Source organism: Leucoraja erinacea, chromosome 1, assembly GCF_028641065.1.
Source record: "Leucoraja erinacea ecotype New England chromosome 1, Leri_hhj_1, whole genome shotgun sequence".
NCBI lineage: Eukaryota > Metazoa > Chordata > Chondrichthyes > Rajiformes > Rajidae > Leucoraja > Leucoraja erinaceus.
Genome location: NC_073377.1, coordinates 139995781 through 140019755, shown reverse-complemented (window position 1 = coordinate 140019755; position 23975 = coordinate 139995781). Strand labels below are relative to the sequence as shown.

The following is a 23975-nucleotide window of genomic DNA, read 5'->3' as shown; positions in this document are numbered from 1 at the left end:
TTCAAGGGAAATTGGACATCTTGTTCGGAAAAAGAGGGAGATCTACAATAATTATATGGCAGCATGAAGTAAATGAGGTGCTTGAGGAGCATAACGAATGTAAAAAGAATCTTAAGAAAGAAATTAGAAAAGCTAAAAGAACATATGAGTTTGCTTTGGCAAGTAAGGTGAAAGTAAATCCAAAGGGTTTCTACAGCTATATTAATAGCAAAAGGATAACGAGGGATAAAATTGGTCCATTGGAGAGACAGAGTGGACAGCTATCTGCAGAGCCAAAAGAGATGGGGGAGATATTGAACAATTTTTTTTCTTTGGTATTCACCAAGGAGAAGGATATTGAATTATGTGAGGTAAGGGAAACTAGTAGAGTAGCTATGGATACCATGAGGTTCAAAGTAAAAGAAGTACTGACACTTTTGAAAAATATAAAAGTGGATAAGTCTCCAGGTCCTGACAGGACATTCCCTAGGACATTGAGGGAAATTAGTGTAGAAATAGCCGGGGCTATGATAGAAATATTTCAAATGTCATTAGAAACGGGAATAGTCCCCGAGGATTGGCGTACTGCGCATGTTGTTCCATTGTTTAAAAAGGGTTCTAAGAGTAAACCTAGCAATTATAGACCTGTTAGTTTGACTTCAGTGGTGGGAAAATTAATGGAAAAGATACTTAGAGATAATATATATAAGCATCTAGATAAACAGGGTCTGATTAGGAACAGTCAACATGGATTTGTGCCTGGAAGGTCATGTTTGACTAATCTTCTTGAATTTTTTGAAGAGGTTACTAGGGAAATTGACGAGGGTAAAGGAGTGGATGTTGTCTATATGGACTTTAGTAAGGCTTTGACAAGGTTCCTCATGGAAGGTTGGTTAAGAAGGTTCAACTGTTGGGTATAAATGCAGGAATAGCAAGATGGATTCAACAGTGGCTGAATGGGAGAAGCCAGAGGGTAATGGTGGATGGCTGTTTATCAGGTTGGAGGCAGGTGACTAGTGGGGTGCCTCAGGGATCTGTGTTGGGTCCTTTGTTGTTTGTCATGTACATCAATGATCTGGATGAAGGTGTGGTAAATTGGATTAGTAAGTATGCAGATGATACCAAGATAGGGGGTGTTGTGGATGATGAAGAGGATTTCCAAAGTCCACAGAGTGATTTAGGCCATTTGGACAAATGGGCTGAAAGATGGCAGATGGAGTTTAATGCTGATAAATGTGAGGTGCTACACCTTGGCAGGACAAATCAAAATAGGACGTACATGGTCAATGGTAGGGAATTGAAGAATACAGTTGAACAGAGGGATCTGGGTATAACCGTGCATAGTTCCTTGAAGGTGGAATCTCATATAGATAGGGTGGTAAAGAAGGCTTTTGGTATGCTAGCCTTTATAAATCAGAGCATTGAGTATAGAAGCTGGGATGTAATGTTAAAATTGTACAAGGCATTGGTGAGACCAAATCTGGAGTATGGTGTACAATTTTGGTCGCCCAATTATAGGAAGGATGTCAACAAAATAGAGAGAGTACAGAGGAGATTTACTAGAATGTTGCCTGGGTTTCAACAACTAAGTTACAGAGATAGGTTGAATAAGTTAGGTCTTTATTCTCTGGAGCGCAGAAGGTTAAGGGGGGACCTGATAGAGGTCTTTAAAATGATGAGAGGGATAGACAGAGTTGATGTGGACAAGCTTTTCCCTTTGAGAATAGGGAAGATTCAAACAAGAGGACATGACTTCAGAATTAAGGGACAGAAGTTTAGGGGTAATATGAGGGGGAACTTCTTTACGCAGAGAGTGGTAGCAGTGTGGAATGAGCTCCCAGTGGAAGTGGTGGATGCAGGTTCATTGGTATCATTTAAAAATAAATTGGATAGGCATATGGATGAGAAGGGAATGGAGGGTTATGGTATGAGTGCAGGCAGGTGGGACTAAGGGGAAAAAACATTTGTTCGGCATGGACTTGTAGGGCCGAGATGGCCTGTTTCCGTGCTGTAATTGTTATATGGTTATATGGTTATATTGCTATAGTCAGGATTCATAGTCAGACAACATGGGAAAAGGCCCTTCGGCTCAACTTGTCTATGCCATCCAAGATGCCCCATCTAAGCTGGTCTCATTTGCCCGCATTTGGCCCATATCCCGCTAAACCTTTCCTATCCATGTGTCTTTTAAATGCTATTATAGTGTCTGCCTCAACTACCACCTCTGGCGCCCATTGAGATGCTCCTCGGGTTCATATTAAATATTGTCCCTTTCACCATAAACATATGTCCTTTTGTTTTTAATTCATCTACCAAGGAGAAACAAGACTGTGCATTCACCCTATCTATCCCCCTCAAGATTTTATACACCTCTATAAGGTAACCTCTCAGCCTCCTGCGCACCAAGGAATAATGTACTAGCCTGCCTAACCTCTCCCTGTAGCTCAGGCCCTCAAGTCTGGCAACATCCTCGTAACTTTTCTCTGAACTCCTTCCAACTTAGCTAGAGAACCAAGAATTTATCTGGTAGGAAAATTGAGTTAAGCCCAACTTTTAAATAAGCTAAATAAAATACTTCCAAGAATATGCCAAAGTATTCCCAAGTGTGGCCTCGCCAATGTCTTGTACACCTTCAACATAATGTCTTAACTTCTATACTCATACCCGGACTGATGATGGCCAATGTACCAAAAGCCTTCTTGTCCACCCATTTATCTGTGACTCCACCTTCAGGGATCTATTTACCTGTACTCCAAGATCCCTCTGCTCTACAACACTTCCCAGGCCCTGACCTGTCATTATGAAGGTTCTACCCTGGTTTGATTTCCCAACACTCATCACCTTCTGCATTCAACTCTTGCAAATTGTGATGAGGTTGTAAAGGTGGAAACAACATTTAACAAACATTCAGACAGGTACGTGGATCAATAAAAATTTGAGAGATACAGCCCAAACACAGGCAAATTAGATTAGCTCAGGCCGACAATTTGATCAGGACGGACAAATTAGGCCAAAGGATTTTGATTTTCAGAACAAAGTGTTCAGCAGCAGGCTTTGGCTGGTAGAGGTCCTCTGTATGCTTAGTGTAAACTATGTCCTTTAATGCAGTTAAGAGGTCAATGGTGAAGTCAATGAATTCACCCTCCAAAATATGCACTGCAAATCGATGACTGAACTTGGTGTGATCTAGATTCTGGAGGGAAGACAATTCCTGCTGTCTTATTGATTAACAGTGGAAACAATGGGCAAGAAAACGTTTCTACTTGCTTAGGAAGTTCGGCATGTCCCTCACCAACTTCTACAGATGCACTGTAGAAGTTGGTTTGCGAACAGCTCCATCCAAGACTGCAAGAAACTGCAGAGAATTGTGCAGCCCAGACCATCACGTAAACTCCATCAACATTTCACTCTGCTGGCAAGGCCGCGAACATAATCAAGCATCAGTCTCACTCATGTCACTCCCTCTTCTCTCCTCTCCATCAAGCAAGAGGTACAGATGTTTGAAAACGCATACCTCCAGATTCAGGGACAGTTTCTTCATAGCTATTAGGCAAATGAACTGTCCTCCCTCCAGCTAAAGTGTGGTCCTGACCTTCCCATCTATCTCATTGGAGACCTTTGAATTATCTTTAACGAACTTTTATCGGACTTTATCTTGCACTAAATGTTATACCTTTTATCCTGTATCTGTACACTGGATGGCTTGATTTTAATCATGTATATATAGACTTTTCTTTGACTGGATAACACGCAATAAAAAGCTTTTCACTGTGCCCCGGTACACGTGTTAACAATAAATTAAACTAAACTAAGAGTGAAAGATAATGATGGAGAAAGGAGGAGCTTTCAAGAATCATTAGAATAATCTAAGGTAGACAAAAATGCTGGAGAAACTCAGCAGGTGAGGCAGCATCTATGGAGCGAAGGAATAGGTGACGTTTCGGGTGGAGGCCCTTCTTCAGACTGAAGAAGGGTCTCGACACGAAACGTCACCTACTCCTTCGCTCCATGGATGCTGCCTCACCCGCTGAGTTTCTCCAGCATTTTTGTCTACCTTTGATTTTTCCAGTATCTGCAGTTCCTTCTGAAACATTAGAATAATCTATGTGTGGAGTCATGGGGAATTGGTGAGATCTTAAATGGTTACTTTATCATGGAGAAGGAAATGGAAGGTTGTCTGTTCAGGGGATAGAACAATAATTTCTTGGAGCATATCAGCGTTACAGACGCGGAAATCTTGGACGTCTTGAAATACGTAAAGGTGGATAGACCCCAGGAACCAGGTGTATCCTAGGTTTTTAACGGAAGCAAGCGAGGAGATTGTAGGACACTGACAGGGATTTTTTTGCAGCATCATTAGCCACAGGTGAGGTGTGGGAGGTTTGTGGGGAGGTAATGTGCTTTTTTTTTTAAACAAGGGCGGCGAGGATAAGCAGGAGAACCACAGGCTTGCATCCAAAGTTTACTGGATTGAATTTATTTGCATTCAGGAAAAGTTGATTAGAGATTGGCAGCATGGCTTTGCGTGTGAGAAATCACAAACTTGATTGAGATTTTCGAGGAGGTGACCAGGAGCATGGACAAGGACAATGCAGCGAACGTCAGACCTTTGACAAAGACTGCATGATAGGCTGCTGTCGGGTTACAACACCTGGGTTCCTGAGTGAGCTGATCAATTGCACACAAAATGGACTTGGTGAACAATGGCTTCTTTCTGCCTACAGTTAGCAATTGAAGAGCACACCCCCAGAAGTGAGGACAGCACAGAGCTGGTCTGGGGGGGGGGGGCAGAAGAACAACTCCAGGACTGTTTGGAGTCTGTAGACTGGGCAATGTTCAAGGACTCGGCAACGGACTTGAACAAATACGCCACAGTCGTTACAGACTTCCTAAAGAAATGTGTGGAGGACTGCATCCCTACAAAAACCTTCCGAGTGTTTCCCAATCAGAAACCTTGGATGAACTTTCAGATCCGCACTCTTCTAACGTCCAGACACAGGGCATTCATGTCCGATGATACAGTGGCCTACATGAAGTCCAGATACGACCTTGGTAAGGACATCAAAAAGGCCAAAAGGAACTTCTGCTCCAAACTGGAGGATGAGACAGATGTTCGGCAGCTGTGGCGGGGCCTGAATGCAATCACCTCCTACAAGGCGAAACCAGGAGGCAGCTCGAATGTCGGTGAAACATCACTCCCTGACGAGCTCAATGCGTTTTACGCACGGTTTGACAGGGAGAATACTGATGTGCCTTCCCGATCCCCCATTCACTGTGATGGCATTTCAGTCTCAGTCACAGAGGCTGACGTCAGGATATCCTTCAGAGGGGTGAACCCCCGAAAAGCTCCTGGTCCTGATGGTGTACCCGGTCGTGTTCTAAAAACCTGTGCGGACCAACTGGCGGGAGTTTTTACGGACATTTTCAACCTCTCACTTCTGAGGTCTGAGGTCCCCACCTGCTTTAAAAGGGCATCAATTATACCGGTGCCCAAGAAAAGTAAGGTGACGTGCCTCAATGAGTATTGGGTTGGGAACTGGACATTGTGCCTTCCCCCACAGTGGTATCCATTGTGGGGGGATGATTTTTTGTTTGTAAGGTAATCCTGTTAGTCTTTGTCCAAGATGGCTGCCATGAAGGGAGAGTGGACGCTGGCGCGCTTTAGCTGCCGCTGCTCTCTCTTCACATTGTGTTTTTGATTTTTTGTTTTTGGACTGAATTCTGTTTTTAATTTGTGTTTCTGTGATGTCTTTATTATTTATTTTATTCTGATTATATGTTTTTATTCCTGTTAATCTCTGTAAGGTGTCCTTGAGATGTCTGAAAGGCGCCCAAAAATAAAATTATTATTATTATTATTATTATCGACCAGTGGCACTAACGCCGGTGGTGATGAAGTGCTTTGAGAGGCTGATCATGGAGCAAATCAACTCCTACCTCGACAAAAACCTGGACCCACTGCAGTTCGCTTACCGCCACAACAGATCAACGGTGGATGCGATCTCGCTGGCCCACCACTCCGCACTGGACCACTTGGACAACAAAAACTCATATGTCAAGCTGTTATTCATCGATTACAGCTCGGCATTCAACACAATCATCCCCTCCAAACTGGTTACCAAACTCGCAGAACTGGGTCTCTGCGCATCCCTCTGCAACTGGATCCTCGACTTCCTCATCCACAGACCACAGTCTGTTCGTATTGGTGGAAATGTGTCAGCCTCAATAACAATCAGCACGGGAGCACCTCAAGGCTGCGTGCTCAGCCCCCTGCTGTACTCACTCTATACCCATGACTGCGTAGCCAACCACAGTGCGAACTCCATCATCAAGTTCGCTGATGACACCACTATTGTGGGGCGTATCACTGATGGGGATGAGTCAGAATATAGAAGGGAGATCGAGCAACTGTCCATATGGTGCCAGCGCAATAACCTGGCCCTCAACACCAGCAAAACCAAGGAACTGATTGTGGACTTTGGAAGGAGTAGGAGGGGGACCCACAGCCCCATTTATATCAACGGGTCGATGGTTGAAAGGGTCAAGAACTTCAAATTCCTGGGCGTGCACATCTCTGAAGATCTTTCCTGGTCCGAGAACACTAATGCAATTATCAAAAAAACTCATCAGCGCCTCTACTTCCTGAGAAGATTACGGAGAGTCGGTTTGTCAAGGAAGACTCGCTCTAACTTCTACAGGTGCACAGTAGAGAGCATGCTGACCGGTTGCATTGTGGCTTGGTTCGGCAATTTAAGCGCCCTGGAGAGGAAAAGACTACAAAAAGTAGTAAACGCTGCCCAGTCCATCATCGGCTCTGACCATCCTTCCATCGAGGGGATTTATCGCAGTCGCTGCCTCAAAAAGGCTGGCAGTATCATCAAAGACCCACACCATCCTGGCCACACACTCATCTCCCTGCCACCTTCAGGTAGAAGGTACAGGAGCCTGAAGACTGCAACAACCAGGTTCAGGAATAGCTACTTCCCCACAGCCATCAGGCTATTAAACCTGACTCGGACAAAACTCTGTTTATTAATAACCACTTTCTGCTATTTGCACTTTATCAGTTTATTTATTCATGTGTGTATATATTTATATCATGGTATATGGACACATTTATCTGTTTTGTAGTAAATGCCTACTATTTTCTGTGTGCTTAAGCAAAGCAAGAATTTCATTGTCCTACACAGGGACACGTGACAATAAACTCACTTGAACTTGAACTTGGCAGAGGGCGGGAGAAAAAAAATTGTTTTTCCGATTGGAGGCCTGAGTCAATGTATGTATATATTAGTGCTGGGTCTACTACTGTTGGATGTGAATTTGGGTGACGTGATTAGTAAGTCTATGGATAACACCAACATTTGTGATATAATATACAATGAAGAAGGTTGTTTAAAGCTACAGCAAGATATCAGTCAACTGGGAAAGTGGGCAAGGGAGTGGCATGTGGAATTTAACTAATTCTAGTGATAAGTGATGTGTTTTTGGAAGATATATCAGAGCAGGATGCTTGCAGTGAATTGCAGGGCTATGAGGAATGTTGTTAAACAGGGAGACCTTGGGGTATAAGTACAAAGCTCCTTAAAAGTGCCAACAAAGATTGATGGAGTAGTGAAACCTATGATGAGCGTTTGTCAGCATGGGCCTGTACTTGCTGGTGTTAAGAAGAATGAGGGGGGACCTAATTGAAATGTACAGATTAGTGAAAGACTTGGATAGAATGGATGTGGAGAGGATGTTTCCGCTAGTGGGCGAGTCTAGGACCAGAGGTCGTAGCCTTAGAATTAAAGGACGTTCTTTTAGGAAAGAGACGAGGAGAAATTAATTTAGTCAGGCGGTGGTGATTCTGTGGAATTCTTTGCCACAGAAGGCTGCAGAGGCCAACTTGGAGGCAGAGATAGATAGTTTTTTGATTAGTACAGATGTCAGAGGTTATGGGGAGAAGGCAGGAGAATGGAGTTAGGAGGGTGAGATAGATCAGCCATGATTGAATGGCGGAGTAGGCTCGATGGGCCAAATGGCCTAATTCTACTCCTATCACTTATGACCTTATAAAATATTCTTAACTTCACTAGCTATGGCACTGGGTACAGGAGTCGGGAGGACATGTTACAGTTGCACAAAATGTTGGATAGTCCACACTTGGAATATTGTGTGCCGTTTTGGTCACTACACTACAGGAAAGGTGTGATTAGGTTGGAGATGTGATCAGAAAAGATTCACGAGGATACTGTTGGATAATAGAATAGTTTGCATTACAAGGCAAGTTTGAATAGGCAGGGTCTGTTTTCCATTGAGCAAAGGAGGATGAGAGGTAACAGGATAGAGGTACAGACAATTGTTAGAAGCATCGATAGGACAATTAGAATCAGAGCTGTCCAGCACAGGAGTAGGCCCTTTGTCCCGTTCAGACTGACCAAGTTCTCTTGCCGTCTTCCTGTTCATAGCTCAACTTGCATATTTGAAACTGAAGAATACCATGTCCAGTGAATTGCTGCCAGGATTATCTTTTTCTTGTAAATATGTTGCAAATTGATAAAATATTTACATATAGTTAGGCAATTTACAAAGAAAGGAGAGCGCCGCAACCATTTCAAACTATCGCACATACCTAGCAAATTCCAGCTGTAAGGACATTTAGAAATAGGGTTTTTTTTTACAAAACATACACTCAATAATTTTCTCACTTTATAGCTTCCAAGGGGGATGCCATTGTGATTTTGGCATTGCAGGAAGTTCCTTTGATATTGGTGAGAAATGTTTTGGGCCTCAAGCTTCCAATGGAGCCATGGAAGACATTGGAGTAGATAGCCATAAACCGTTTCCAATGGCAGGGGTCTAAAAGTAGTGGGAATGGATTTAAGGTGAGAGAGAGGAGATTTAAAGGGAGATGTAAAGGGTAATTGTTTCACGGAAAGGGTGGTACCTGGAATGAGGTGCCAGGGATGATGGTTTCGGCAGATACGTACTATAGTGATGTTTAGTGTAGGAACTGCAGATGCTGGTTTAAACCGAAGCTAGATTTTTTAAAAAGCTGGAGTAACTCAGCAGGACAAGCAGCTATGAAGTAAGGTCTTGACCCAAAACGTCCCCCATTCGTTCTCTCCAGAGCTGCTGCCTGTCCCGCTGAGTTACTCCAGCTTTTTGTGTCTATCTATAGTGATGTTTAGACCGGTACAAGGATGTATCGAGAAGGGATATGGATAACAAACATGCATAGATTAGTTTAACTCGGCACCATGTTCAGCATGGACATTATGGTCCTGTGCTGTGTTTTATGTTCTTTGTACTAGACTGATCAAGAGAAATCAAGTTAGTTGAAGTTGTAGAATTCAATACTAGGTAAAGAAAACACCACTGTTACAAGCTTGAGGAACTGTGCCTCATTCTCTATGTAGACACAGTTCAGCTTCTGGACTAAATATTAAATGGAGAACCCGAAGACATAGGTAACTTTAAGGTGAGGAGGGAAAGATTTTAATAGGAACCTGAGCTTTTTACACAAGAGGGCGGTAGATGTATGGAACTAACTGCTGGAGGAAGTAGATGAAGCAGATACTATCGCAATGTTTAAAAAACAATTAGATAGATACATGGATAGGACAGGTTTAGAGGGATATGGGCCAAACGCAGACAGGTGGGACTGGTGTAGATGGGACATTTTGGGCCGATGGGCCTGTTTCCACACTGTATGACTCTATGTGGGATTTGTATAGATAGGTATGATGGTCGGAATGGATTTGGTGAGTTGAAGAGCTTGTTCCTATGCCATATAACTCTGATTCTTTGCAAACATGTTGAAAGTGAGCTAAGATATGGTAATGAGGATTAAGAAGCAGGTCTATGATGAACCCATTGGTTCGCATCAGGGCTTGTAAAATGTTAACACATTTTTGAGGACAGACTAATTTGTTCAAAATATGCCTTGGATGACAAGAATACAGGTCATTAAAAGTTATTGATGCTGCTCTTTAAATTGTTTTTGTTTGCGAAAATCATATTTATTTTCTTTACTGTATAGTTGTAGCCAATTTGGTCCCTCAATCTGTTCATGTTCTGACTCATTATATAAAGCCCACTCATTCCCCAACTTGCTTCCCTGTATTTTATTTTCTCTCAAATGACTATCAACTCCATCCTGATTCTCCTACTACCCTCTGACAATGGGAGGAAAGCTGGGTGAGCATAATTTTCCTGGATCTTATATACTCAATATTCCCATCAGCTGTTCTTGGTCTCCGTGGATTGTCCATGGATAGTCACCTTGTCGTGGATTGTCACCTGGTGGAGAAGCTTGTGTGGACCTGAGACCCCGAGAGCAATGTCATCTGGAGCTATGCTCCTGGTAGGGCCACCCATGGTGGTAAGGTCGAGGGGGAGGTCTCTGGCAAAGGGCAATCCAACCAAGACCTCAACGGTGGAACAGGCGGAGGACGATGGCTGATCTTAGTGGAGTGTCACAACGGCTGGCGGATGAAGGCTGCAGCAGAAAAGGGTCTCCGGTCGTCTTGGACTCCTTGCCACTGGACCCTGACCCAGATCTGTCAAGGACTGTGGGGCGGCTGTCTCCCAGTCTCCCCACGTTAAACAAAGTCACGCACAGGCGTCCTCCATATAAGGAATAGCACCCTGGAGCCACTCGTGGTCCGCCATGACCGAAGGGGGCCTAAGAATTGTTCTTGGTCTCATTCTTGTATGTTCTATAGGTTGCCGGTCTTAATAGGATCTCAGCTTTTGGAGGCCTGTGCACCAGTTTCATTTTCTCTGAAGTTGTGAAGGTCCAAGAATTCCTTGCATTTGTAGCTAGTTCTTTAAACTTTTGATACTTCTTGCTGTTTTCTGTAACCGAAGCCAGTGGTTTCTAAAGAGGTGTTAATTATGGTAGATTCAAGGTTGACATTGCACACACTGACTTCCATTGGTTGGAAATTATTGGAGATGAGAGCAGAACTTTCTTTGTGAGGTCTTTGATTCCTTCATATAAATCTAAATATAATGCATCCATTTGACATGTTTTGTCCAACCCTTCCAAATGCTTCCTCACATATACGAAAGTTTCCTTCAATAAAACCAAGCAAATTCTGCCATGAAGTATAATGATTTTCCAAGAGTCCTCTGGGAGGTAATTGTATTTGATTTCAGCATTTACTAAGCAACAGACGTTTGGCTTAAAGCCCTGTCCCACTGTACGCGTTCATTCAAGAGTTCTCCCGAGTTTGCCCTGATTCGAACTCAGAAATTTACGGTAATAGCCGCTCGTAGGTACTCGGGGCTCTCGTGGACATTTTTCAACATGTTGAAAAATCTTCACGAGTCTTCCCGAGCTTACCGCATTTCCTGTGTTCCTGCCGTTAGCGTTATGAGCCGCTAAGAGACGTCCCCGAGCTCCAACGTACCCGCTACGTACATTCTACGTGCTTACCACGAGTTTTTAAACTCGGGAGAGCTCTTGAATGAACTCGTACAGTGGGACAGGGCTTTAACAGTCATAAAATTCTCTCATTACTATATTCCCTCATCTTTTGAATATCGATGCTATATTTGTGGTGAAAATGAGAAAGCGGAATACTAATGTGAATGGGTTTAGTTTCGAGATACAGCATGGAAACAGGTCCTCAGCCCACTGAGCACACACCAACCATTGATCATTCGTTCACACTAGTTCTATGTGATCCCACCTTCTGTCCACTCCCTATGTACTAGGGGCAATTTACCGAGGCCAATTAACCTACAAACCTGCACAGCTGTGGGATGTGGGAGGAAACCGACACAATCACGGGGAGAACGTGCAAACTCCACACAGAGACAGCACCAGGTTCAGGATTGAACCCAGGTCTCTGGCGCTGTGAGGCAGCAGTTCTACCATTCATGGGTGATGGATGGTGGACACAGATTCGGAGGGCCGAAAGACCTGTTCCCTTGTTGTATTGCTACACTAAACTAAGCTGTTTTCGGAAGCCTGCAGTTTACTCACACCAATGATTTCTTTCCTTCATGATTTCTTACCACCACCCAAACTGATTGTGATTTTAATTTTCTGAGTGGTTTTTAATTGTCCTCATTTTCCATTCTGTTTATTCATAGAAAAATATTTTCTCGGCCTTTTATTTTTTGCACCTGTGCTCTCATGGCTGTTAGATCTTACCCATTTCGATTTTACTTGTGCCATCAGTTCAGTAGGGATACTGTCTTGTGCTGTGTACATTCTGATAGAGCCTTTAATACTGACTTGTTACCTTTTTTATTTTTATATGCTTTGTCCGTTCCTATCACATTTTGTTTATTGTTACCTATCAGTGCAGCATGTTTAGAAGCCTTGTTTCCTAATCTGTATCTGTGCTTGGGAACTTCCTGTGGTTGTCTCCATACTTAGTTGTCAATAGAGGCAGATGCATTTTAGACAATCAATGTGTTTTCTATGCAAGTTGGTTGATGGAAAAGTGACTTAAGAACCCAAACCAATATTTTTTCAGTGTGGTTCATAACATGTACAGACACCTGTGGAGTGTCTTTATTGATTTTTGATCCATTATGTGCGCTGGCTGTTTTATTAATAGATTGTTTTGCATCCTACTAACTTGTTGATCTATTTTAAGCTTATTGAATGATTTGCGCTGTGATTTTTATTCTTTGCTCTGCTTAATTTTCTTTGTTTTGTGCTTTCCACTTTACAGGCATGCACTGTGGATATGTTTCTAATAATCAAGTTAATTCTGCACCAAGTCCCTTGTCATCAACTTCAGATGATGAGGATGATGATGATGAAGAAGGTGTGCTTTATGTTTTAACAGATTGTCATAAATGTCGCCTGTGCTGAATTCAATTTGCTGCAAATGGTTTAATATTTCCAGGATTTAGTTGGCAGCTAAGGTCACAAGTTGTTCATTTGAGTGATGAAAGGGCTATATGTTGAATAAGTCACAACGATCAAGTACAGTTTATTAACATGTAGTTTTGAAATTGTTTGTTGCACTGGAGGATAATCAATGATTTAATCATGACTCCACAAGACTCCATACCGAGTTTCCACAGCATGAAGTGTCTGCAAGCTGGTAATTTTTTTTTATGGTCCACTCGATATGAGTTTTATGGAAAGAAAAGTAATGTGTATAAAAGTATTTTGAGTGAATTCAAGAGTTTATATATAAAATACTTCAAAAAGGCTATACAGGTTGAAATTTAGAGGTAAGGCACATGAAAGATGAATATATGAATACAATGATATTTGATGTGTAAGGAAGTGAAAAGTCTTTCATGAATAGTAAATAAGCAATAAGGGGTGGGTTGGGAATGATTAGAGACCAAGCAGCTAATTGAAGAAAAGGCCTGGAGGGCATGGCTGGAATCCACAGTAATTACTTTACGTTGATCTAAGAATCTCAGCAGAACACAGTGGGGTACAAATTGGTGGAAACGGGCTTCAACTGGATGAGATTCTTATTTGGATGTTCAGGATAGGTTGAAACAGCAGGAGGACTAATTGGAATCTTCCAACCCTTGTTAGATTTATACCAGTTAATCAGAAATACAAATGCAGCAACCGTGCCATGGGAAGCTTTATAGAGAAAAATAACCTGAGAGAAAAAAAATAATAGGCATCTAGCAAAATTTGAGTGATAAAGCAGATGTAAGATGGATTCAAAGAGGGCAAATTAGATTTGACTAACCAATGTAATTTTATAAAGTAATATAGAACTTGTAATAAAAATACTTGGAACCTATTAACACGATTGGACAATGTCACCTTAGGTTCTGAAAGAGAAATCTGGCTAAACAAATCTATTTGAGTTTTGAGGGTGTAACTAACAGGGAGAACGAGTGAACATACCGTATTTCCCGGCAATGAAGACGCAACTGCGTCGAAGATGCACCTCCATTTTGAGTTGCTAAAGTTTGGAAAAAAAAGGCTGGTGGGACAGGATCAAGGGTTTGGTTTAGCCTCGGGACTGGCTGCAGTTCCCAGGTCGCCTGCGAGCCCCGGGACTGGCTGCAGTTCCCAGGTTGCCTGCCCCAGGACTAGCTGTCGCGCCCAGGCTGCCTACGAGCCCCGGGACTAGCTGCAGTTCCCAAGTTCGTCTGCGAGCCCCAGGACTAGCTGCAGCTCCCGGGTCGCCTGCGAGCGCCGGTCTAGCTGCAGTTCCGCTGTCTGGTCCCGGCGGCCGCTCACAGCCACATGAGCTACTGAGTGAGTTTCTGGCATGATCCCCGACCCCCTCCTTCTCAACGCTCCTGCCCTCCCTGCAACTTTACCCCTGGCGGCCCAGCCCTGCTGAACCCGGGCCAGACACCCCACACGCTATGGAAGGAACTCTCTTCCCCCCCCCCCCCCCCCCAGCGGTGCAGGATAGCCAAGTCTATCTTTCTGGGCTAACAATCTAACCTACGGCCTCCAACGACGCAGGTATATTTTCGGGCCATTTAGGGTAAAAAATAGTGTCTTCATTGCCGGGAAATACGGTAGGTAGTTTTGGTTATCAGAAAGTTTCTGATAAAGTTCCACGAAAGCGATGACAACAAAGCTAAAGCACGTTGGTTGGTGTCATATGGTTTGAGAATTTATTGGCGGTTGGGAAACAAAGTAGGAATAAACGGGTACATTGATGAAAACAAGACAGTGTCAGCCAAGGATAGAAAAGAAAGAGAGAAATGAAAAGCTGGAGGGAGAGATATGGGTGAAAGGGAATGGGGGGGCGGGGGTGATAAAAGGGAAATATGTGACTTGGGACATGAGGGTAGGGAGGAGGGTAAAAGAGCAGGATGACTAGGATGATGGGAGAAATGTATGGGCATTGGAGTGGGAAAGAAAGGAAAGGGGAGGAGGTATTACTTAGTATTGAAGAATTCAGTGTTCATACCTTTGGTTTGTAAGTGGAAGGTGAGGTGCTATTGAGGAGGAACAACACCTGATATTCCACTTGTGTATAAATGTTAACATGAAATGCATCAGCTAACATATAAGGTGTACAAGTAGGAGCTACATTGGTTATTTGTTTTCTCTGACATAAAAACACAATCGTAAAAATGACCCAATTACGGCCAACAACAGAAGGAGGATCGCATCACCAACGAAGAAGACGCACGGGAAATTGCCAGAAAAAGTAGCAAGTGTCGGGGTTGACGGCACTCTAGAATGTGTTGGAGCAGGACCAAGAGATTGATGAAGAAGCTTGAAAGGAATATGAGTGGAGTTTAAAAATTCAAGCATCTAAAAAGAAAAATCTAAAGAAATTAAAGTCAGAAATGGGAGAATTTATCATTGGAATGAGTTGACAGAGCATTCAAATTCTGTAGAGACATAAGAGACTGTCGATGCATAAAGGCCCCAGCTATGCCTCTCTTTTTGTGGCTAAGCTGTACAGTTTGCTTCAAATGTACCCTGGCACCACTCGCCAAACTTTTTCTCCGGTGCATCGATGGCAGCAATGGGGTTGCCTCCTGCCTCCTCACTCATCGTGTTAATCAACTTCAGCACCAACTTCCACCCTACCCATACATTCGCTTGGACCATCTCTGATAACTCTCTTCCCATTCTTGATCTCTCTGTTTCCATTTCAGGAGACAGATTATCCACAGGCATTGACCACAAACCCACAAAATTCCCACAACTGCCTTGACTACACCTGCTCCCATCAGACCAAAGAAGGGTCTCGACCCGAAACGTCGCTCATTCCTTCTCTCCAGAGATGCTGCCTCATCTGCTGAGTTACCCCAGCATTTTGTGTCCGCCTCCTCCCATCTTGTATCTTGCAAGGATGCCATCCCTTTTCGCAGTTTCTCCATCTCCAGCTGCTCTCACGATGAGGCATTCCACTCTAGATTTTCCACTCTCGGACAACTGAGCTTTTTCTTCAGGAAGTATTGTTCCCCCTGGACCCCACCTCTCACCCCACTGTTGTAGGCAGAGCCCTTGCCAGTATCCCTGACAGAACAGGGATAGAGTTCCACAGATTATTACCTTTCACCTCATCAGACTCCACATACAGCATATAATGAATTCGCTGACATTTCCGCCAGCTTCATCGCATTCTCCCCACCAGTCGCATCTTCCCACTCCCACCTCTTTCTACTTTCCACGGAGACCACTCCCTCCATGATTCCTTGGTTCCCTCAAGCTCTCCCCCCCCTTCCAGGCACTTTCCCCTGCAGCCGCAGAAGGTTTCACCACTCGCCCCACACCTCCTCACTGACCTCCTTTCCGGGATCCCAGCTGGACTTGCAGGTGAGACAGACGATTGCATGTACCGCCTCCAACCTCCTCTATTGGATTTGGTACTCTCGATGTGGCCCCCTTTATATCGGTGAGCCCAATGCCACCACTTCGCCAAACACTTTACTGTGAAACTCATCCAATTTTTGTGGGCTACAAGCATTAGAAAACGTGTAAATAAAATGATATTAATTCTGATGAGCGGATGCTACTTTGTGAAACCAAGCGTATTGAGAAAAGTTTCACACACCTTAGTTCACCATTTTAGTTCCAAATATGCGTAGATCTTTTGCTGTAAGTGTGTGACGTGTTTTGATTTTCTTTTAGGCATGGACTCTTCCTCCTCGACATCATCTTCCACTAACACATCACTTCCCAACAACTACGATAGTTTGGAAGGTGGAAATAATCAAGGTGACCATATGATTTATTTGCAGAAGGTATCAATTGCAAAGAATTGTGCAGTTTTCCAAACACAAATTAGAGCATTTATTTCTAATAATGGTTGTTGTCTATAGTTAATCCCATTATTTACAAAAAAAACTTGGATGTATTTTAAGAAATCAATTTAACTGAAAAGTTAACAATGTGAGACAGTTAGGATTAATGCTAAGTGCACCTTCAACCTTTCCTTAACAGTGCAATGCAGCTCTGTTTGTCCAAATAAACTGTTTGGTTAAGGAGGAAGCAATGCACTGAACATGGACGACAATATAAATATGTAAAGAAACTTAGTACCATAAAGCTGGACTTCAGTCACAGAGGGCAGAAATATGTCCGCAGTTGCTTATGCACTGAACAATATTGTAATTGTTATGCATTGTACTTTAACTCGTAAATTTGCTTCTACTAAATTCATGGAAATAACATTTGCAAGTGGAGAATAAAGTACAGCTGGAATATAGAGTAATAGACTTGTACAGCATATAAACAGTCCCTTTCACCAGCTATCATACCTACCCTCATGCCCATTGACTCTAATCCCACGCCTGCATTAATTCCATAGCCCTCTCCGTCTTAAAGTCATTGAGTCATACAGCATGGAAATAGGCCCTTCGGCCCAAGTTACCCACGCCGACCAACATGCCCCATCTATACCAGTCCCATCTGCCTGCTTAAGGCCCATCTACCTCACAACCTACCCTATCCATGTACCTGGCTAAATATTTCTTAAATGTTGCAATAGTGCCTGCCTCAACTACCACTTGCGGCAGCTTGTTGCATGCACCCACCATCCTTTGTGTAAAAAATAGTTAACCCTCATGTTCCCATTAAATCTTCCCCCCCCCCCCCCCCCCCCCCCCCCCCCCCCCCCCCCACCGTAAACCAATGTCCTGTAGTTCTCGATTCCCCTATTCTGGGCAAAAGATTCTGTGCATTTACCCGATCTATTCCCCTCATGATTTTGTCCTGCTCATTCAAGTACCTGTTCAGATGACTCTTAAATGCGGTTAATGTTCCTGCCTCCACCACCTCCTTATTCCAAACACCAACTACTATTTGAACTATTTATCCCTGAATTCCCCAATAAATCTCCTCCCTCTCATCTTAAATCTCTAGTTTTAAACACCCCTACCATGAGAAACAGACTACCGGCCACCTACTGTTTCATTCAAATTATTAATATATATGAGAACTTACAGAAGACCTAGCACCAATCCTTGCAGCATAACACTGATGACAGTCCTCCAATTTGGAATAGTAACCAGGGTTTCGGCCCGAAACGTTGCCTATTTCCTTCGTTCCATAGATGCTGCTGCACCCGCTGAGTTTCTCCAGTACTTTTGTCTACCTTCGATTTTCCAGCATCTGCAGTTCCTTCTTAAACACTTCCAATACATCTTCTGCTTTCTGTCATCAAACTGATTTTACATCCAATTTGTTAACTTTTGTTAACCAATTTGTTAATTCTTTGCCTCTGAGGGCAGTGGAGGCCGGTTCTCTGCATATATTCAAGAGAGAGCTAGATAGGGTTCTTAAAGATAACGGAGTCAGGGGATATGGGAGAAGGCAGGAACGGGGTACTGTTTGGGGATGAGTAGCCATGATCACATTGAATGGCGGTGCTGGCTCGAAGGGCCGAATGGCCTACTCCTGCACCAATTGTCTATTGTCACCCTGGATCCCTTGTGTTCCAACCTCCTCAACCAAGTTACCATGTACGATCTTGTCAATACCTTGTTAAAGTTGATTAGATAACGTCTACCATCTTGCCCTCATCAATCTTCTTTGTCATCTCTTCAAGAAACGCAGACAAATTTGTGAGATGTGATTTGCCATAGAAGAAGCCATACTGAATATACATAATCAGTTAAAAAAACACAAAAGTGCAGAAATAACTCGGCGTTTAAGAAAGAACTGCAGATGCTGGACAAATAGAAGGTACACAAAAAATGCTGGAGAAACTCGGCGGGTGAGGCAGCATCTATGGAGAGAAGGAAGAGAGGACGTTTCGGGTCTTATTTCCTTCATCGCCTATTTCCTTCGCTCCATAGATGCTGCCTCACCCGCTGAGTTTCTCCAGCTTTTTTGTCTATCGCAGATTTAAGAGCGGTAACTTTTCAAATAAAGTTCCAAGTGTGGAAACTTCACAGAGTTTGCTCGACAAACATGCTGCCTCTCCTTTTTATCCCAATTATTCTTTGCACATATTCTATGATATGCACTAGATCAAAACAAAATAATTTGCACTAGTCCATTGCTATTTATAACTTGGCCAGCATATTTTGTTATATCACACCAATTACTGTATTTCAAAGAACTGCAGAGGCTGGCTAATACACAAAAGAACACAGAATGCTGGAATAACTCAACAGATTGGGCAGCATTTCTGGATAACATGGATAGGTGATATTTCAAGTTGACACCCTTCTTCAGACCGGTGAAGGGTCTCGACCCGAAACGTCACCTATCCATGTTCTCCAGAGAAACTGCATGACCTGCTGAGTTACTCCAGTACTTTTTATCCTTACTTTATTTGAGAAGTTGTTAGTTGGTGGTTGAAATGTTTTGGGGTGTACTGAAATTGTGAAAGCTGCTGCAGAAATGCAAGTTCACCCTTTACTTTAACAATTGTACATTCCACTTTCAAATGTTTGCAGACTTGACATCTTCAGACAATAAAGCCCCTGCTGCAACTGATCCAAGTTCATCAATGACTACTAAACAATATGGTGAAGCATATCCAATTCTCCAACCACCCTACCTGAAGGTAGCTTCTCCTTTGCACTCTGCGAGGCAGCCCACAGGTCCAGGACATCCACCAGGAATTCAGCAGTTTACACAGGTAGGGCCGCTATGAACCTAGCTGTTTTAACTAAGCCTACTCTTAACTTTACTCACTCGCCTTTTATGTTTGCCTCACCCAACATAGCCCCTACAATGCTATAGTTGGGTGTGAATATGATATGGAAATACTGTAGTCGTTTGCGAGTTGAAGATTTGGAAGCTTGCACTTAATTTCCTGTCAGACACTTTCAAAAGAGAAATAAGACATGAAATTAAGATACCATTTAGCATCTAAAATGGTTGTTCCAGTAAGATATATGTTGTGCTAACCTTAATCAGTTTGGAGCATTTCTTGCAAAATCAAGTTGCTAGCAACTTCTTGTAAAATGTACAAGAATGTACAATTGTACAAAAATGTAAGAATGGAAAATTATTTGAAAGGTTCTGGTTAATTTGTTCATTTAATTTGTTAAATTATCTTTCAGTTTTAATAGCAAAATCCCTTTTCCAAATTAGCAAATTTAAGGATGTTAGGAAACTGGATATTCCACAGATCTTCTTAATATGAAAATGTTATTTCACAGTTAAATTAAAAATTATTGAAAACTTTTGATCATTGACATGTTTTAACGAAGGATAAAAGGATATACATGCATAACCAGAGGGAAATCCTTGCCTTTTGTAATTGCAGCCTTTTTCTAACATGAATCAGCTGTCATCAACAATGGAGGGACTATCATTTCAGAATAAGCAGCAGGCTGAAGCTCTGAAGCAAGTCAATCTTCTTCAAGAGAGGAATATTCTTCCACCTGTTCCTATCCAGAATCCTCAATCCAAATTAAGTCCAGAATTAAGAAAGCTTAATTGCAATCCAGAGTAAGTTTGTTACCCACAGATCTGTGTATGCTTAACAATAAAATATGTTTCCAAGGGCATTTATCCTTATCAATATCATGTTACCTGAGACTACGTTGCTGTATTTCATTCAGGGTGTGTTTTTTTATGTTCTGCTTGAATCTAAAGATGTTGCAATTTTAAAATCATGAAATAGTTAATCCTTCATTGCTGGCAAATCTGTATTTGCACAGCTGCTGTTTGCATTTTTTTGAGTTGCAGTTATTAGACCTGTAGAGTAGATATCACTGTTATCAAACAATTTAAGATCTGTGGTTAGACACAAAGTGCTGGAGTAAATGCTCAGCGGGTCAGGGGCATCTCTGGAGAGAAGGAATGGGTGAAGATTCAGGTCAGGACCATTCTTCAGACTGATGTCAGGGGAGAAGGAGATGCATGGATAAGGTGTGAAAGGTGTGACCAAGCGAAATATGAGGTGCTGTTCCTCCAATTTGCGCTGTGGGATATTTCCAAAGCCTTTTAATTATAGCTGTGATACTCCAAGGGGGAGTGGGGGGATACAATCTTGATGTTATAATGTTTGTCGTGTGTTTTGCTCTCTAACTAACCCTGAAGGCATGGATGTCTCGTGACATCCATTATTTTTGGTGTGCTTCACATTCAAAATGATATGCTTGGTAAAGTGCAATTAAAAATATAATTACAAAAATTAACTAATTGCTGTGTTCTGGATGATTTTTGTTGGGAGTGAAATTTCTCTACTCTGCGAAAGATTTCTGTGCAAGCTAGATGTACAGAGGGATCGTAGGGTCCAAAGCCATAACTCCCAGAACGTGGCAATACAAGTGGATAGGATGGTAAAGAAGGCATGCTATGCTTGCTTTTGTAGGTTGTGGTATTGAGTACAAGAGTCAGGAAGTCATGATGTGGCTTTAGAGGACTTTGGTTAGGCTGCATTTGGAGTATTGCATGTAGTTCCATTACAGCAGGGGTCAGCAACCTAAGGCCCACGGGTCGGATCCGGCCGGTAATCCAAAATCATCCAGCCCGCAGGCGTGTATTTTTCAATTAGTTTAAGCGACCTTGGAACTGTAGCCAGTCCCAGGGACGCGAGCTGATCTGGGAACTGCAGCCAGTCCCGGGGACGCGAGCTGATCTGGGAACTGCAGCTCGTCCCGGGGCATGCAGGCGGCCTTGGCACTACAGCCAGTCCCGGGGTAGGCGAGCCAACCTGGGAACTGCAGCCAGTGCCGGGGCATGCGAGGGACCTGGGAACTGCGGAAAACTAATTGAAAAACACGTGAAAACTAATGCGAAAAACAACACCATGTGTCAAACTATGGCGATAGATATGGCCCGCCATCCGCTCACAGACATGGATCCTGGCCCCTATGCAGAACAAGATTACCGACTCCTGCATGACAGGGAGGATGTGGAAGTTTTGGAAAATGACCAAAGGGGGTTACTAAATTATACACTGATTGGGGGGTGAATTGGCTACAGGGAGAGGTTGGATAGACTTGGATTGTTTTCTTTGGAACGCCGGAGGTTGTGGAGAGATCTGATAGATGTATTTGAAATTATGAGAGGCATAGATGGGGTAGATAGTCAGAATCTTTTTACCAGAATGGAAAAATCAAATACTAGAGGGCATTGCTTCAAGGTAAGAGGGACAAAGTTTAAAGGAGATGTGTGGGTTTTCTTATACACAGACGGTGGTGAGTTCCTGGAACTTCCTGCATGGAGATTGAAGCAAATACATTAGTGACATCGAAAATATTTTTGGATAAGGCATATGGATATGCAGGGAATGGAGGGATATGGATTATATGCAAGTAGATTTTTCTTGGCATCAGGTTTGTCAAGGACATTGTGGGCTGCAGATGTTGGTTTAAACCAAAGATAGACACAAAATACTGGAGTAACTCAGCAGGACAGGCAGCATCTTGGAGAGAAAAAATGGGTGACTTTTAGGGTCGAGTCTGAAGAAGGGTCTCAACCCGAAATGTCAGCCATTCCTTCTCTCTCCAGAGATGCTGCCTGTCCCGCAGAGTTGCTCCAGCATTTTGTGTCCATCTTGTGGGCTGAAAGGCCTTGTCTTGTGCTGTACTTTTTTACATCCTAGTTGATCTAAGCATGGAAGATTTCATTCAGCACTATAAAATTCTAGATGTGATATTTGATTTGAAAGGAGAAAATGAATAGTCTTCCTGCAAACCTCAATGTTCAAACAAGATTTTGCTTTCTGAGAAAATCGCATCTTTTACAAAACTTGTTTTCACTCATGCGTATCTGCATGTTCAGGATAAGCAATCCATTAATTGGTCTGACACTCAATAGTGTCCCATTCTCCTTCACTGATCTTCACTAAACTAAATCTGCTCTATCTGAGAGAGGTACAGTGAAAATATTTTGTTGCATGCTATCCAGACAAAGAGAAGACTACAATAGGCTGTCCACAGTGTACAGATGAAGGATAAAGGGTACAATTAGTGCAAGCTAAAGTCCGATTAAAGATAGTTTAAAGGTCTCCAGTGAGATAGACGGGAGGTCAGAACCACACTTGAGCTGGAGAGAGGACAGTTCAGTTGCATGATAACAGCTGGAAAGAAACTGTCCCTGAATCTGGAGGTGTGTGTTTTCAAACATCTGTATTACTTTGCCTGATGAGAGAGGGGAGAAGAGGGAGTGACCGGGGTGAGACTGGTAGTTGATTATGCTGGTGACTTTACCGAGGCAGCGTGAAGTATAGATGGAGTCAATGCAAGGGAGGTTGGTTTGCGTGATGGTGTGGGCTATGTCCACAACTCTCTGCAATTTCTTACGGCCTTGTATGGAGCTGTTCCCAAACCGTGCTGTGCTGCATCCCGATAAAATGCTTTCTACGGCGCATTGTTGTTGAGGTTGTTGGGGACTTGCCAAACTTCCTAAGCCTTCTGAGGAAGTTGAGGCATTGGTGTGCTTTCTTGGCCATTGCTTTGATGTGGACAAATTGCTGGTGATATTTATTCCTGAGAAGTTGAAGTTTTCGACCATCTCTAATTCGGCGCCGTCAATGTATACTGTGGTGTGTTTCGAGATATTGGCGTACCTTTAGTATATCTTGCTTTTACTTAGCGGGTGCAATAGGTTAAATACAAAATTGAAAATTCAAATTGAGTAAGTTATTTTATGACTTTATTTATAATGGTGCAAACCTTCTTTTTATTAATTTGATGCTATTTCCTTGATCTCAGCTTATTCCGGTGCACCCTGATGAATGTTCCTCAAACGCAGGCGTTGCTGAACAAAGCAAAACTTCCTCTTGGGTTATTACTTCATCCTTTCAAAGACCTGACGGTAATTTGTTTTATTTGGTGACTAAACCGATGACCGATAGTCAGAGTGGGCTCAGTAATAAATTGTTCAAACTATCGTTACACCACGTACAAAAATGTGAGAAAATAGAATCTAAAAGTGTCTTTGCAGAAAATACCCGATTCTGTCTCATTATGTGCAAGTGAAGTTAAGCTGTATTCACAGTAATAACTGAAGATAGTTACAAAATGCTTGGAGAAACTCAGTGGGACAGGCAACATCTTTGGATAGAAGGAATGGGTGACGTTTTGGGTTGAGACCCTTCTTCAGACGTCTCGACCCAAATCGTCACCCGTTCCTTCTCTCCAGAGATGCTGCCTGTCCCACTGAGTTACTCCAGCAGCTT

The 23975-nt window shown here is 42.9% G+C and overlaps 1 protein-coding gene across 3 annotated transcripts in view; it reads left to right on the top strand.

Moving 5' to 3' along the window:
• The window catches only part of LOC129702686 (protein transport protein Sec24B-like), a 145907-nt gene that overhangs the window by 59468 nt on the left and 62464 nt on the right, over nt 1-23975 (top strand). For all 3 annotated transcript variants that reach the window (XM_055644600.1, XM_055644591.1, XM_055644610.1), the window contains exons 5-9: nt 12657-12752; nt 16517-16603; nt 19291-19475; nt 20109-20293; nt 23509-23611. In XM_055644600.1, coding sequence (XP_055500575.1) covers nt 12657-12752; nt 16517-16603; nt 19291-19475; nt 20109-20293; nt 23509-23611 — 656 coding nt within the window. The remainder of the gene's footprint in view (nt 1-12656; nt 12753-16516; nt 16604-19290; nt 19476-20108; nt 20294-23508; nt 23612-23975) is intronic.